Source organism: Perna viridis, chromosome 8 (genome assembly GCF_037379345.1).
Source record: "Perna viridis isolate PV_CMFRI_1.1 ecotype Kerala chromosome 8, ASM3737934v1, whole genome shotgun sequence".
NCBI lineage: Eukaryota > Metazoa > Mollusca > Bivalvia > Mytilida > Mytilidae > Perna > Perna viridis.
Window position 1 is genome coordinate 37,199,379 of NC_142452.1, and position 17,360 is coordinate 37,216,738.

General features: G+C 34.8%; 1 protein-coding gene across 1 annotated transcript; it reads left to right on the forward strand.

Moving 5' to 3' along the window:
• Positions 1-12,468: 12,468 nt before the first annotated feature.
• On the forward strand, positions 12,469-17,291 carry LOC148610378 (MIF-like protein mif-2). The gene is made up of 4 exons (XM_088542939.1): positions 12,469-12,618; positions 13,244-13,362; positions 15,099-15,271; positions 16,189-17,291. Exons 2-4 carry the CDS (start codon positions 13,255-13,257, stop codon positions 16,283-16,285), a joined length of 378 nt encoding a protein of 125 aa, XP_088399065.1. The 5' UTR covers positions 12,469-12,618; positions 13,244-13,254; the 3' UTR covers positions 16,286-17,291.
• The last annotated feature ends 69 nt before the right edge of the window (positions 17,292-17,360 follow it).

A 17,360-nucleotide genomic window follows, 5' to 3' on the forward strand; every position in this document is an offset into this window, starting at 1 on the left:
TACTGTTGGAAAATTCGAACACATTGGATGGAGTTCATAAGTCTATGGCATATGCAGATAATTGATCAAAATTAATAGAGATGTTGTATGGTAGATTTGAGATTTTCTACGAGGAGAAAAAAAATATTATTCATTTAAAGATATATTAAGTAGCAGACTATAAAAATCAAACAGGAGGTTATCATCCATGTCTAAAGACCAATGAACTCACTCTAATTTTTTGTTCAGAACCAATTACTGATCACATAACTAGTCATTCGGTCTTTGCGCTTTCGAGGAAAAATATGTAGATTGTATACGAAATTGGCACTCTGGAGGTGTTATTCTTCTTGATTTGGTTTGATTTGCTTGATTTTAATAGGAGATAAATGTATGAATTTCTCAAAAGTACAGATGTGAATATGGAAAGTGCAATTCTTACACAAAATATAGCATAAGTAGATTAAATCATCGTTTGTTCTGTAGGTAGGTTTCTCTTAACCATGAATCACTTTGATATGGGCAGTGTCTCCATTTTATATGGACTGGTACTTAAATATTTAAGTAGTACTCCAGCTAAGAATCATGCAAAATGTGATACATGGTTGAAAAGCCTACATATATTTTTTTTATTTTTGGTATTTTGTGTGAATTGCCATAGTAAACAGAAATTAACATTCAGTTTATCATTTGCCCTGTGTTCGTAGGAGATAAAATTATATAGAATGCACTGTAGATGTCAAAATTAAGAGAGATAATTCTGAAAATGACACTAAAATACAATAGAATCTATTGGATTTTCAATGTTGATTATATACTAAGAGCAGACAGGTTGGAATGAATAATTACATATTTTTTAATTATATTTCATAATATAGACACATAAAACAACTTAATTACAGCCTTTGTAAGGATGTATCACAAATTACAGAATTTGCATGATTCTCACAAAGACAGCTACTTAATAAAATTCTTATGATTTCCACTCGAATTAAGATTAATTTGATTAACGTCCACAAATGAATCTTGTAGTACATGTAAATATGCACTTTATTTTCAATATATTCAGGATGTTCAAATCCGATTTGTCCAATATACATGGGGTTTTATTTCGATGAGGAGCAATGTACATGCCTCAAGTACATCGACACTCCAATGGTCCCTACGGAAGCAAAGACAGAATGTGAACGGAATGGAGCAAACCTAGTCAGAATAGATAGCAACACGAAACAACAGTATATTTACAACCTACTAGGTGAGGGCATTACCTTTCGAAACATTATCAGCAGTCTGCTCAGTGAAAAATTCTTAATGAAGGGTTCTAATAAAATAACTCAACTGTAGTCAAAAGGAATAGTAAAAAGATAGTAATTTAACAAGCGGTAAGAAATAAGAATATGTAATACATTATGTTGCTGAATTTATTGGAAGAAAAATTGGTCGCAGTGAAAAAAGTTTTTGCCAGTTGCAAGGAGACAAGAACCGATAGACATATTTTTTTATTTGGCCTATCGGCGACCCTGTGATACCACAAGTGTCCAGAATCCCCCTTGGTTTTTTAAGATTTATAATTACGTGCAAGAGTGGATCACACGTGGGAACCCTCTCTGTTAACGCAATTCTCTGAAGATAAACCATCCCTGCGATTGTGATTCAGTTGTATTTAATTAATTGCTGCGAAGGTGACACCTCCCTACTGATACATGTAGCAGTAGTGAATGGGCCTCCGATCGATTGCAAAAGTGAACCCCATGAAAACGAAGTACCCTCCACCATACGGCCGGTAGGGCCAAAGGGGACAGTTCCCAGCCTGTTGATTGTCACATGACCGCCACATGAACACATTTTCTTCCGTATAGAAAAGAAAATGGATTCACGGCCAAAACAGTTTTCTCCGCGAACTTAGCATTCTGGCGGGAAAAACCTGTCCGTACCAAAAATGATAGTGTCAAATGCTTCTTTGATGTTGTTAAGTAGTATACCTAGGTCTGTAGGTGACAAATGTGTACCGTCATGTCTAAAAAGCTCTAGTTCTGATGCTTTGATGGACGGGTAACGAATATGAAATTGTTCTTCCTTAATAATGAATGACAGTACTGCGCAATTAAGCCCCTTTCTAGATTTATCTGTTATTATTGGTGTCAGGATTCCATGCCAATAAAGTCTAGGCAACATCTCGGACCAAATTAATTAAATGTTTAGGTCTGGTACCAAAAGTTTTCCTCTTAAAAAGGAACATTTGATGTTTTCAATTAGTTCTGTTAGTATTTGACACTACTAAATCGTTAGACCCAAGATGAAATAAGAGGTAGTTTGGTTTTTCTATGACACGTAATGTTTCGAAGACATGGTCAAATTCGGACCACCTCATGCTAGATTTAGTTATCCAGTGTATCTTTACATTTTTTCTTTGAAGGTTCGGGTTTTCCCCGCCAGTTCGCTTTGTCGCTGTTTCTCCAGCCCAGTGAGGAATTGAGGGCCCAATTATTCAAACAATAATTTGACCTACAACCAAAATTTGAATTTGCCTAATCGTTTATATGGGAATTCGAATGTAAGATTCATATGCACTTGACGTCCATCTACCCCCATTTCTTAATCTTACCGTTGCTAATATCGCGATTACTAGCTTCCGTAGCGGCACCTATTCAAAAGGAATGTGATGTAAATAGGTACGCTCCTGTAGTTTCACAAAAATCTATTGCTTTACATAGCACAGCTGACACCTGATACTGAGTTAATAGAAAACCGTTGAAATGAATGAAGAGTTGATGACATCTCGGAATATTTGGGTGTAATTTTAGAAACTTTCTCATGCTAACGACGTGGCAAATGCTTGTTTGGTTTGCGAACTTGGTAATGACGATGACCTTAGAACAACCCAATTGATCGGTTTTATTCTTTCTAATAGTGACACACAGTTGTTTGTCATTTATGCTGACATCAGACATTTGAATAGCTGATGTACTGGGATTTCCTTTGCGTTTAGAAAAATAATAATCTTATTCTTGTAGTTACACACCCATAAAACAAAGACTAGTCTTTGGGTCATAAACTGTAACACCATTTGCACTTCAAGTAAATTCCGAAACCTAAGCCCCCTGAACTATCACTAAAAATTTTTAAGTCCTCGTTTGTCGACCATGTTTTTTTCTGGTATTAATGTTAGTCCATTATGATCTTTTAAAAACAGAAGCCAGACCTATATGTCAGCTTTCATTGATAAAGTGATTCTTATTCTGTGACGTTTCTTTTTTACGCCTATCGTGGAGTCTATGAGCCTTCTACAGAAAGCTCTACCTGGTGTATTAACTCTGCAAGCAAAATTGAATGATCCAAACAAAGATTGCAGTGTTAATTTCTCGCAATCGAGTGTGAATTTATTATCTTCTGTAAAAGCTCACCGAGCTTATCTTTCGGTAATTTAAACGTCATTTCTAATTTATCAATTTCAATACCTAAGAAGGTTATTTTTATTATAGGTAGCACAATTTCTTCTTCTACCACTGGTATGCCTAGTTCTTTACAAACCCTTTCAAAAGTTTTAAGTAAATTCAAACTTTGTTCGGTACTTTCCTTGCTATCATCTAATTATCTATGTAATGGATGATATATCCATTCGGTTGATTTTTCGCAACGGCCCAGTGCAAAAACGTAGCAAATTTTTCAAACATGGCACAACTGGTTGAAGCACCGAACGGCAAGCATTTGTCAAAGAAAAATTTGTTTGTATTGCACCAATTCCCAAGTTATTCCTTTAGAGAAAAAGAGGAGAACAACTGTGCAAGCTACTCCACTAAGTTTTTTCGTAAGTACATAAATAAAACAAAATATCCCATAAATGTCATTTATTAAATGACGATAATCAAACAGTAAAAATAAGTAACATATGTACATTAAATTGGAGTGTCACTGTCAGAGATGAGACAAATAATATAAAATTGATAATACAGTTGACACTCCCTAAAAAGTATACAAATTCCTTACAACAAAAAAGGTATGGCATAAAAAACGGCCATAGCCGACATTGAACAGTCAATGGCGGCGCCGCCATACCTGGAGTAGCGAGCACAGGGAGGTTCGAGATAAAATCAAAAGAATAAAACAATATTTCCAACACATACATGTAAGAGTAATACTGAAATATGCGTGTACATTTACCATAAAAACAGCTTTGAGGAGTAATCTAACAGAATAGTCACTGATACATACTTCAATCTTAGACAACATGTGGGTTAAAATGGTTTAGTAATTGGTAAGCGAGAGTCACACTAGGAACCTTGGTCATTATCACAACCTTTAAGCATTGTTCGGACAATAAATGAGTTGGACTTGTCATCCATGTCCAAAATCTTTTGGATATACCTTAGAGCTGATATGTGTGATGTAATAGTAGGACTATAGGACCTGGCAAATAAATGACCAATGAAGCAAATTAGCACCGAAGGTTAAGGTAATGACAAAATCAAATTCTTAAAATTACAAAATTCAATTAATAATTTTCAACTATGTCTGTATGCAGATTTGGTTGACTTGAAAAGAGCTGACTGCAGGAGCAGGACATCAACTTCTCAGCTAAGAAGACTGATTTTCCATTAAAGGAGTCTAGAAAATACTTCTAAGCCCTAAGATCAGCCCTAGCTTCTTCGGTTGACCTGATATAATAATGTGCCTTTGAATTTCCCAAAGTAAGGTCGATGGGACGTCTGAGGAAAGCTCTACTGTTATAGGGCGTACAGTTTTCTCCTTTTTAATTGGAACTCCTATTTTTAAGTACAATGCTATAAAAAAAATTATTCTGTTCATTCAAACATCAAGATGAATTTGGAGGACCCACAAAGATAAAAATCATCAATAAAATAGGACATGCCAATAGCACTGTAATTAAACTCCATAATCCACACTCGTCGCAACTTCGGCCGAGTCCGTATCCTCCCCATACCTCGTCTGTATTACATCAGCTGCCATTGGAACTACTTTCGGAAATCTTCTGTGTAGAGGTATTTAATGTTCATTTAAAGATGGATGCGCCCATAATATGAATATGAAATTGGAAAATGTGTGCTTATAAATATAAATATGTCGTTTTCTAAGATATTTAACTTAACGTTTTTAATTCTATTTTTACGGATATGTACGTCTTATTGATAGAGCGTATCGTACACCCTATGGCTAGGTCAAGCGAGCCATATTTCTAATGGTCATAGGTGACACGGTCAACTTCCGGCGAATAAATGTAACGCGTAGACACATATCAAATCCCGTATCACATCCGAGGGATTGAGGTAGAGTCACCCGAGGTTTGCCGATTGCCATAATCCACTGCAAAGCACAGGAAAAAGACTCAAATATTTGACAACTGCTACTAGCACCCATGGGTAAACACTTGTCATAATAAAAATAGCCATTCCATTTAAAACCTAATAAATGATAGTCAGAGGGATGAATGGGAAGAATACGAAAAGCATCCTCAATAGATAAACAGCCATAAATATATGGAAAGCCTCATTCCAATCAAAAAGGGATTAGGAATATTTAGACTTGACATTGGAATTTTGACTATTCAATTTGTTTATCTTGAAATCTAATAGATCACAATCAGTGGATGATATATAGGAAGAAACCGAAAAGCTGATCGGATATCAAATTTATTTGCTAAGGAATTTGGACCTGGATCGCGAATAGCGTCCACAGCGTCGTCGATACTTGCACAAACAACTGAACATTTATAGTAGAATCGATGAAATCGTTGACGTAGAGGTTTTCTGGATAAGATAAACGATGAATCAATCTGTATTAGCCCGGGTCTTTACCCTTTGGTACTAAGCCCAAAGGGGATACGCGTAAAGTTGGAATTGGTTTCGATTTAAATGGACCAGCTACACAACTTTTAAAACTGAACGAAACAGAGAGCACGTGGCCCAGCAGCCACGCTAAATCCAATTATCTAATAGGCGATAATTGCTATCATGTTCTTTTTCAGTCTTCATATACATGTACATTATTTTACGCAGCTATTGTCCTTTTTGTATGAAGATCTGTACTTTTAATAAAACCATGCATTCATCTCCCAGTCACACTTGAAACCTTGGTCATTATCACCTTTAAGCATTGTTCGGACAATAAATGAGTTGGATTTGTCCTCCATGTCCAAAATCTTTTGGATATACCTTAGAGCTGATATGTGTGATGTAATAGTAGGACTATAGGACCTGGCAAATAAATGACCAATGAAGTTGCAAATTAGCCCCGAAGGTAAAGGTAATGACAAAATCAAATTCTTAAAATTACAAAATTCAGTTAATAATTTTCAACTATATCTGTATGCAGATTTGGTAGACTTGAAAAGAGCTGACTGCAGGAGCAGGACATCAACTTCTCGGCTAAGAAAACTGATTTTCCATTAAAGGAGTCTAGAAAATATTTCTAAGCCCTATGATCAGCCCTAGCTTCTTCAGTTAACCTGATATAATAATGTGCCTTTGAATTTCCCAAAGTAAGGTCGATGGGACGTCTGAAGAAATCTCTACCAGGGCTCACCACAATGCATGCATGATAAAGAAGTCCTATAAAGCTTTGTAAATCCCTCAAAGTGATTTTTTTTGCTTATAACTGGTGGCAAATTCTGCACGAATCTTTGCTATCTTGTCCAAAGGTAAACGCAATTCTAACTGACTGGAGTCAACCTCAATGCCATACACTGTCAGTACTGTCATAGGGCGTACAGTTTTCTCCTTTTTAAATTGAACTCCTATTTCTGAGTACAATGCTAAAATAAATATTCTGATCATTCAAACATCTAGATGAATTTGGAGGACCCACAAAGATAAAAATCATCAATAAAATAGGACATGCCAATAGCACTGTAATTAAACTCCATAATCCACACTCGTCGCAACTTCGGCCGAGCCCGTACCCTCCTCATACCTCGTCTGTATTACGTCAGCTGCCATTGGAACTACTTTCGGAAATCTTCTATGTAGAGGTATTTAATGTTCATTTAATGATGGATGCGCCCATAGTATGGATTTGAAATTGGAAAATGTGTGCTTATAAATATAAACATGTCGTTTTTATAATTATATTTTATAATTAACTTAACTTTTTTAATTCTATTTTTACGGATATGTACGTCTTATTGATAGAGCGTATCGTACACCCTATGGCTAGGTCAAGCGAGCCATATTTCTAATGGTCATAGGTGACACGGTCAACCTCCGGCGAATATATGTAACGCGTAGACACATATCAAATCCCGTATCACATCCGAGGGATTGAGGTAGAGTAGCGGAGTCACCCGAGGTTTGCCGATTGCCATAATCCACTGCCAAGCACAGGAAAAAGACTCAAATATTTGACAACTGCTACTAGCATCAATGTTTAAACACTTGTCATAATAAAAATAGCCATTCCATTTAAAACCTAATAAATGATAGTCAGAGGGATGAATGGGAAGAATACGAAAAGCATCCTCAATAGATAAACAGCCATAAATATATGGAAAGCCTCATTCCAATCAAAAAGGGATTAGGAATATTTAGACTTGACATTGGAATTTTGACTATTCAATTTGTTTATCTTGAAATCTAATAGATCACAATCAGTGGGTGATATATAGGAAGAAACCGAAAAGCTGATCGGACATCAGATTTACTTGCTAAGGAATTTGGACCTGGATCGCGAATAGCGTCCACAGCGTCGTCGATACTTGCACAAACAACTGAACAATTATAGTAGAATCGATGAAATCGTTGACGTACAGGTTTCCTGGATAAGATAAACGATGAATCAATCTGTATTAGCCCGGGTCTTTACCCTTTGGTACTAAGCCCAAAGGGGATACGCGTAAAGTTGGAATTGGTTTCGATTTAAATGGACCAGCTACACAGCCTGGGTGTTAATTCCTTTTTAACATTTCCTAAAAAAATATTAGGTTTTCCATAGCGCTTTTCAAGTTTTGTGCTTCTCTTGGTATACGAGGACCAGAATAATGCAAAGAAAAACCTGTTTTAAAACCCAATAGTAATAGCTGGGCTGCTGAGTCATCCGGATAATCAATTAAATAACATTCTATTTTTTTCAATAATAATGATTGAACTATCAAGCGAATATGTTGTGCGTGAGTATAAGTCTTTAGTTACGTTTGCAAAAGTAGACCAGGTGCTGTCCCCCGCATCCGGAACATGCGTGTTTAAATCTGCACGGGGTAAAAGTACAACGCTTTCCCTTGGAGTTGTACGAGATACAAGATTTTGTGTATTCATGGTTGATTCTCCCACAAAAGGGCTGCCAAGACGAATCGGTGGGTGCATTTTCTTTTGATTGTAATTTCTGTACTGAGGAATGCATGTTGTGGGTTTTATTCTCTCTCATTGAAGTCGTAATATAGAAGACCATAAATCTTGATTAATAATACTCCAAGATGACCCTGGTCGCCTTGCTTGTCTTAGACGAAACTGTTCGTCATTCGTGGCCCAACCCGTTGAATTACTTGCCGCGAATCGAATATCACGGAGGTGTTTCAGTAATTCTTGGGACATATCTGGTCATTTGCTAGCATTATACTCATGCATATCATAAACGCGCTTGTCCAAGAATAAATTTTAGTTACAGGACGGGAATTCGAAGGGGAGGATTCGACTTGCATGTGTCCGTCCCTAACAACCACTTCACCATTTTGCTGTGGAAAATTGGCCAACTCTCTTGGAGATTTAATGAGGATGTTACGATTGACAAATTTGTTGCTCCGGACTTTTTTTTTAACTTACAGGGAATAAAGTAACCGATAGGGTCATATATATTTTCTTGTAAGCTTGCTTCGTTTTGCGAAAAACCTAATTGACTAAATGCTTGAGGTGATTTTTAACATAAATCACTGATTCCCTGATTAACTTTAGAGATATCAATTACACACTCACCTTTTTCTCTTTCGCTAACGGCAGAATTTTCAGTGATGAAGTTCGAATTAGCTCTGTGGGTGTAGGCCAAAAACGCCAATCGAACTTTTTAAACTGAACGAAACAGACAGCACGTGGCCCAGCAGCCACGTTAAATCTAATTATCTAATAGGCGATAATTGCTACATGTATTATGTTCTTTTTCAGTCTTCATATACATGTACATTATTTTACGCAGCTATTGTCCTTTTTGTATAAAGATCTGTACTTTTAATAAAACCATGCAATCATCTCCCAGATAAACCAACCAAATAAAGAATGATAACTCTTGCAAAGTTCACACAATCTACATAATATTTATCTCGAAAGTGCAACAACAGGATGACAAACCAAGGCTGGTTATGTTGACTGTTACAATTTCTAAATTAGTAATTAAAGTGACTTTGGTAAGTTATTAACATGCATGAATCCCCTCCTGCCTGATTTTAATAAAGACTTATACTAAAGACTGGAGATGTGTGATTATATTTAAAACCATTTGCTTGATATTCACATCATCCAGAGCACTATTTTTCTAAGAAATCTATAATTCTATAATAAGAGATAATGACTACTCACGAAATGATCCAATTCTGGAGACGTCCGTTACAGCCAAGAGAAATTTTGAATCGACTGAAGACTTATTCATGTACCGGCTATAAAATCCATCACTTACCTTAACACAGGCAGGCCGTCCTGTCATTAGTGTATTAACTAAAACATTCTTACGTTTTGTAGGTTATTACACGTTTCAATTACTACATGTATGGAATTCAAAGACTTTAATCATGTAGAATCAGCGTTGGCAACCAAAAACTTATGCAATTATAGGAATGTAATTTTTTTATTTTTTATTTTTTTTTTTTTTTTTGGGGGGGGGGGTCTTTAACAAGTACATAAATATTGTTAATAAATGATCACTTGTTTTTCTATGATAATATAATTTTTCCTTCATATTTTGATATTCGTCTATGTGAACGTGAAATATAATCTCAATAGGAGTTATATTTAAGATTTTGCATTTAGACTAAATAACATTAACTGAAAAATTCTTTTTCGCATTCTAGATTCTAGATTCAACACAAAGTCAGCAGTGTGGATACAAGGTTTCCGATTTACTAATGGTACTGCAATTTTTGATGAAGGCTTAGAAATGACTTTTTTCTACTGGTTAAACGGCGAACCAAATGGTAGCAATAATGTTCCGGAACCTTACATGTGTCTGTTTATGTCACATGGTGGATATTGGGTAGATGCACCGGCCACGTATTCAAATGCACATGTTCTGTGCGAAATAGTGATGTAGCCCCCCTTCTCTTGGTTGATAAGACTTGATTGAGTAAATATTTTGAACTGATAATGGCATTTGGAGTTTCTAATGTTACTATATATATTTTTTTAAAATTTTTAATATTTTATTTGCAATCTGTACATTTGTTAGTCAAAAACATCAAGTACCGGTATCTTATCATGGCCTCGTAAATATTAGTGTCATACTAAAATTATCCTAATAAATATAGTTGTTATTTTTTGTTAGTACATTTCCTTCACAAAATAGCCTATACAAATCTTAATACTAGTACATGTATATCTCTTTCAATCAATTTATAGCATAATAATATTAGCACCTGGTCCATGCTCCCAGTTTTTAGTGGAGTCCGAGTTGCTCATTTACTTTTGTTACTTTGTATGTATGATTTTGGTTACGTTATGTTCTTTGTTGTGTGTGTCTGTTTTCCATGTCTGGTCTTTGTCCCTGGATTACATTCTTTTGATTACTGCTATAACCTTGGTTCCCTTGATGACTCTTCCATGTCTGGTCTTTGTACCTGGATTACATTCTTTTGATTACCGCCATAACCTTGGTTTCCTTGATTACTCTTTGATTACCGTTAAATTTTGGTTCCCTTGATTACTCTTTGATTACAGTTAAATTTTGGTTCCCTTGATTACTCTTTGATTACCGCTATAACCTTGGTTCCCTTGATTACTCTTTGATTACTCTTTGATTACCGCTATAACCTTGGTTCCCTTGATTACTCTTTCAATGGACAATATTTGACAAATAGATGTTTTGTAAATAACAGTTACTCTATGTTTATCTGATTGTTCATGTATGACACCTACATCTGTATTGTGCTATTAACTCGTTGCTTTCGTGTGCATTTTAGACTTAAAACATAATAAAAAAACATTTCACTTCATTCATTTTAGGATCTTTTACAGCTTGCTTTATGGTATTGGTTTTGCCCATCACTGATGACCTTGTTGTGACCTTTAGAAGTTGAAATGTTCTATACTTGGCTTTTGGTAGATGACTGTCTCATTGGCAATCATACCACATCTATTTTTATATTAATGTGAAATATGAAGAAGTTAGACCCAGTAGTTTCAATACTTTTTATGGACACACTTGCACAGTGAATTTTTACAAGCTTGCATTTTGGTATTACATTTATATACATGTATTATTATCCTCTTATAAGTCAGGCTGTGTATTACCTTAACACTTTTTGAAAATAAAACTTTTTCCCCACTTTTTGAACCTTATTGAGATCGTCATCAAAACAAAAATTCCAAAACAAAAGTCATTGTTTACTCCACACCGAGCAAAAACATGGATGAAGGGACTACACTTCCGCGCTGCCTCGGAAGACTAAAAACACAGACGCATTATATTCATCTATAGCCAGACGATTTATCAGTCGCAATTACTCTATTGGATAAACTTCCCACTCTCCTTATTCCTTTCTGCCTAATTACCCATACCCCATTGCCCTATTTGCCATGGCCGATTTCCAATGTCTCAGTGCCCTTTCCTCACTACCTTATTTGTCATGCTCAATTTTCATCCCCCATACACCAATGTCCTATTTCCACCCCGATTTGAAATGTGTCATTTCCCATACCTCATTGCTGTATTTGCCATGCCCAACTTCGAATTCATACTCAACATCGTCCAATACGAACAAAGTGCATATAATTTTTTTATAAGTTCTAGTATCTGTAAGAATCAGGCAGAGGGTGAAACATGCTATGAAGAAAATTATTATTTTGAAAGTGTAATTTGACCATTAGCATCATCAGTATCAAGGAAATAGGAGTTGATTTTTCATGTCGTGTTGGTAAATAGAGTAAATTTCCTTGAAATGCACTGAAGAAAAAAGCATTTCAATGGTAGATGTATAACTCTGTCAAAATTGTCGTTAAATGCCATTTTTCTGACATTCTATTGAAAACAAAAAGAAAAATCCAGTGATGCCGAGATCAAATAGTGGTCATCTTTAAGTGAAATTAAATTGTCAGATCGGTGGGTTTTGTTATTTTTTCCCATTTTGCCTGATTCTTACAAAGACTTACGCCTAATTGTTAAAGGAATGGAAAACAAAAATCCAAGCTTAAAAGTATATATGTGTCAATATCCACCCACTGCGATAAGCATATGAACTGTTCGAATACTGTACAGAGAATTAATAAATATTGGTTGTTTCAAAAAAGTATTTTTTAAATGTTCATATTCCATTTTGTGTTCTTCAAAGCGTAAAATGTAAAAAAAAAACAAAACAACAACAACAACAACAGCAGCAGATGAACCGAATACATTAAATACATTTTATAATCATAGTGAATCATCTACTGTAGTGCAGATAATATGTTGGTAGTGTGTTCCATACAGTCATAGTCGAACGTATACACTGAACAAGTAAGTTCAATTTCTGCTTCATCATAAAGAACTATTTAAAATCAATACCAGACATTAGCTGTCTGTGCAAATTTACCGTACATGATGAAAGTTGAAGGAAGTTCAAATGCAATGTTTAATGTTATTGTTACCGTTCTTATTGATAATGTTTTAGTGTAAAAGGTAAACATAGAAGTTTTAAATTGATATTCTACGGTAACCCCAAACGGTCTTATTTATAATATGCTTGGTAAATTTTTACACAGACACAGTTATGTATGTTTGGTCAAGACACTTTTAATAATTCTGCAGATTGTTAATTCTTTATTTTAAGTAGTTTAGCTTCTTTTTTTTTTTTTTTTTTTTTTTTTTTTTTTTTTTTTTTTTTTTTTTTTTTTTTTTTTTTTTGGGGGGGGGTTATTTTGTTTTTTTGGGGGGAGTTTGAATTGCTTTTGTTTGTTTGTTAGTTGTTGTTTTTTTTTTATTATTATTATTATTATTATTATTATTATTATTATTCTTTTTTATTATTAATGTTTCTAGGGGAGTGGTCTGAATTGGTAAACCGGACTTTAAATTTATTGTTGTATGGTTAACTAACCTAACAATCATTTCAGTCCAGTTTCATACCTTTCTTTCTTTTTAGATATTGATACCATGCCGATGCTATACATTCACACTAATCTGAAAAATGAAGACATTCCCGTGGATTTTGAAGAGCGACTAGCAAAAAAAGTTTCTTTGGTCATGAATGTCCCAACAGAGGTCTGTGTTTTAGTAAATGATAAGTTGATGAAGTAAATGAAATGAACTTTGGAAAACAAACAAGAAACTAAATAATTGATAATACGGAAATACGAACATGAACGAATTTGCTAAAAGCACTGCTTATTTCCAACGAAAAACACTGCGTAAAATGTTTAAGGAAACCACGAATTTTCTTGATTGTTTTATAGTTCGCTATTCATTACGATGGAATTCCACAACACTGAACTTTGACAGGGAAGGGTGCCAGGCGATGTTACTCAGAAAAAAAGGAGGTGCTAAGGCATTATTTGCCTTTTTGTGTCAATTTTACATTTGAAAACGACAAAATTTCCAATAAAAAAGGGGGTTGGAAAAAGGGGCTTCCAACCCCCTGCACCCTATCAGGATCTGCACCTATACTTTAACAGGTTAAAGCTATATTACACATACTAGGTTTAAGACATCGCTGAAAAAAGTCCACGGTAAATCATCATGTCCTGTATATAACTGCTACAGAGTGTATTTTTCAATATGACAATATTTTCATCTGCCCATCCTTTAGACTTTCAACAGTTCAATTGGCGATAGTTTAAAGTTCAATTGACGATAGTTTAACAATAAGTGAGTTATACATAGATGTAAACGAAACAAGACATAATTAGGTCATAAATTCCTGAATAGACTCTTTTATGGTAAGTTGCTGAGCATGCTCAGTATACACTTCCGCGAGGTAGGACTAAGGTAGAACAAAAGAATTTTCCTCGCGGAAGTGTATATTGAGCATGTTCTACGCATGCTCATCGACTACCCTACAGTTGGCACAAAAGGGTCTATTGGAACAGGCACCAAAATGCGGCGATGTTAAAATACTTTGGCGTTATCACAACCCTCCCCCTTTAAAATCTTGCGTTTGTGGAAAAATATTACACAATTAAATCTACATAACTTTTCTAGAACAACATGGTTTGTTGATCTTACAGCATTTCTTATTTGTACCTTTTGGGTCCTTCATAGAAAAGGGAACAGTTAAGGTGAAATGCAACAAATGCAGCTGTATAAAACAGTAAATAGTAAAATACAGATCAGTATTATTTGTTCCACTAATTGAAATACTTAACATGTCAAAATAAAATGATATCCATCACCAATGTCACCAGAGTTCAAAAGTTGAATTAGCTATGTTTTTTTTTTTTTTCATTTACCACGCCATCTTCCTGCTTCGGCTGGCAGTTGATGACTGTCGCATCAGAACTTGGAAACAAAGTACACATCAAACTGAATGGCAACAATGATATACATTTTTTTTTCATATATACAAATTCGATAGCAGAGAGTTTTTTTTTGGAAATACTCAACCACCCATCGCAAGCACCTCCCTATGTGTTCGATGGGGCTCGAGCTGAACATTTCTGTTTGTTTAGTTAAACCTATCTTAACAAAACCCTTTTAAAAAGCCCGTTATACCTGTTAAGAACGTGTGTTTACCGAGAACACTTGTGTAAACCAAATCGATTTCCAATCCAAGAGTGGTTTTGTAAGACAGGTTTCACTGTATGTAATGAATGTAAAATGTAAAACACGTATTCCCTGGCGTTGTATAAAGCGCGAAAAAATGTGTCAATACTTCCACCATCTTTTGAGGGTTAGTCCTTTGCGGTTGTATCAAGCTGCACCATGTGAAAAATTTTATCAAAAAACTCAATTGACTGTTTACTTTTCATTTCTTTTTTAAGGGCGTGTTGTTTTTATTATAGGTTGTCTACATAACTATTACCTGTGGCGACAGGATGTACCATAATGGTAGTCGTGATCCGATGATAATTTTAGATATGGATACATGTGGAAAGTTTAATGAAATCAACAACCCAGAATATACAAAACATCTCATGGAATTCTTCACAGAAACTACGAACATTCCTAAGAATCGGTAAATATCTTCACCAATAGTGCAAATATATTTTAAAGTTGCAGCATGGGTCCGTAACTTTTTTTGCTGTCAGTGGAGAAAATCTGTTGCTCTCATTTGTTCAACGTGTCATAGTTTTCCTTTCCTCTTTCGTCTACCCCGGACTTGACTTTTTATGTGCAACTCGGTGGGTGTTTCTAGAAAAGCAGAGGACGCTTACCCTACCGATGCACCTGGTCCATACGCCCAGTTTTTTTGTGGATTCCGAGTTGCTCATTTGCTTTTGTTACTTTGGATGTACGATTTTAGTTACTTAGTGTTCTTTGTTGTGTATGTCTGTTTTTCATGTCTGGTCTTTGTCCCTGGATTACATTCTTTTGATTACCGCTATAACCTTGATTACTCTCTCATGACTGGTCGAGTCAACGACGCTGTTCTTTTTTTTTTGTTTGTTTTTTGTTTTTGTTTTTTTTTTGGGGGGGAGGGGATGTTTGTTTTGCTTGTTTGTTTGTTTATTTGCTTTGTTTGTTTGTATTTGTTGTTTTTTGTTTTTTTTTAAGGAAAGTGTACCCTTTCAAAACAATTAGCTAGGAAAGACAACCCTTTCGAAACCATTAGCTATTGCTGTTCTGGCGTTAAACCCCAATAATCAATAAATCAAAACAATTAGCACGAAAGGGACTATTTACTATGATCTGGTAATGAACATTACATTAGAGAGCCATGATTTACCATATTTTGGAAATGTCCGATATATTAATCCTAAACATGTGTTATGCTGTGTGTATATTTTTTAAATTATATAATTTTTGTGTAACTTAAAAAAAATCTTAAATATATTTTTAATGCCCCTTGTGTTATGTTAATTTTGGTGGAATGACATTTCTGGCTAGAATAAAGTATTAATTGAACATTTATTGAACACGTTTATTTTCCAGAGTTATAATACATTATCATGATGCCAAACCTGTAGACTACGGTTTCTGGAGAGGGCCGCCGGACTATCAGTATTCACAATATTATTCTCCCAAATGAACATGATAAAACAATGCAATTTAAAATTATTTCTTAAGTGTCCACAATTGCAAATACTTGATTATATTCAAGCTTAAATTCATCAATTGATATATGCTAAAAAAAAATGTGGTAGATATCATTGTAACATTTCCATCATCTTCTGATTAACTATGACTCGTTACTGTCACGGATTTTAAAAATTATACATTGTGCACGCATTTTTGCAAACGCAAACGGAGAAAGATTGTGGTTTTGTAGAATATACAGAATCCTATTTTTTTTACTCTTCAATCCGACAGATTTGTTTACTGTCCAATTGGAGCAACGAACTGAAGTAGATCTCAAATTAAGGTATATGATTTGTTGGAGCTGTGGTTAACTCTTGGATACTTTCGAATCATATATAGGTACATGCATTTGTACTTACCAATGTAAAAATAGTTTAAGTTTGAAAAAAAAATTTACTGTTCTTCCTTTCCCCAGTGAGGCCGCTGACATATGAAAAAGGGCTGTTACATGATACGTTTTTTGTGTATATCTGATCAAAATGTGTGTGTGGTTTTTTTTTAATAAAAAAAATTAAAAAAGTGTTAAATGTGTTCCACATGCAGGTACAAATCCATGGAATCTACAGAGTTAAAAAAATTCACAGTCTAGCTAAAATAACACTCAAAAATGTTCCATACAACCCTACATGCAGTGACAGATAAGGGCAATAAGTAAATCTATGAACAGACCAGATAATGATGAAGAAACTGTTCCGACTAAGAATTATACGAAATAGAAACAAAGAAATTTATTGACATGCAGGTGCATAATATCATTTAAAAATAAGATTAATTTAAAAAAAAACATTAGGTGGCTTAATATGAATTGTGTACACTTGGATCAAGCAAATGCATTTCATCAGCTAGTGGAGTACGCGGTTAGCTCATATTGAATTTATGATGATGAATACATGTATATTGCGGATTGAGCGGTTTAGAAGGATTTGCATTTACTTTACAGAATATATAGACTATTAAACGAACAAAAGGACCGGCTAATTGATACAGACGCACAGGGCGATTCGTGTATAAATGTACTCTCAAAC

Bases quoted from the DNA above. Each gene is read 5' to 3' on its own strand.
- LOC148610378 (XM_088542939.1), top strand. From the start codon at position 13,255: ATGCCGATGCTATACATTCACACTAATCTGAAAAATGAAGACATTCCC. The intron at 13,363-15,098 runs GTCTGTGTTTTA...TTTTTATTATAG, and splicing joins TCATGAATGTCCCAACAGAG to GTTGTCTACATAACTATTAC. The intron at 15,272-16,188 runs GTAAATATCTTC...TTTATTTTCCAG, and splicing joins ACGAACATTCCTAAGAATCG to AGTTATAATACATTATCATG.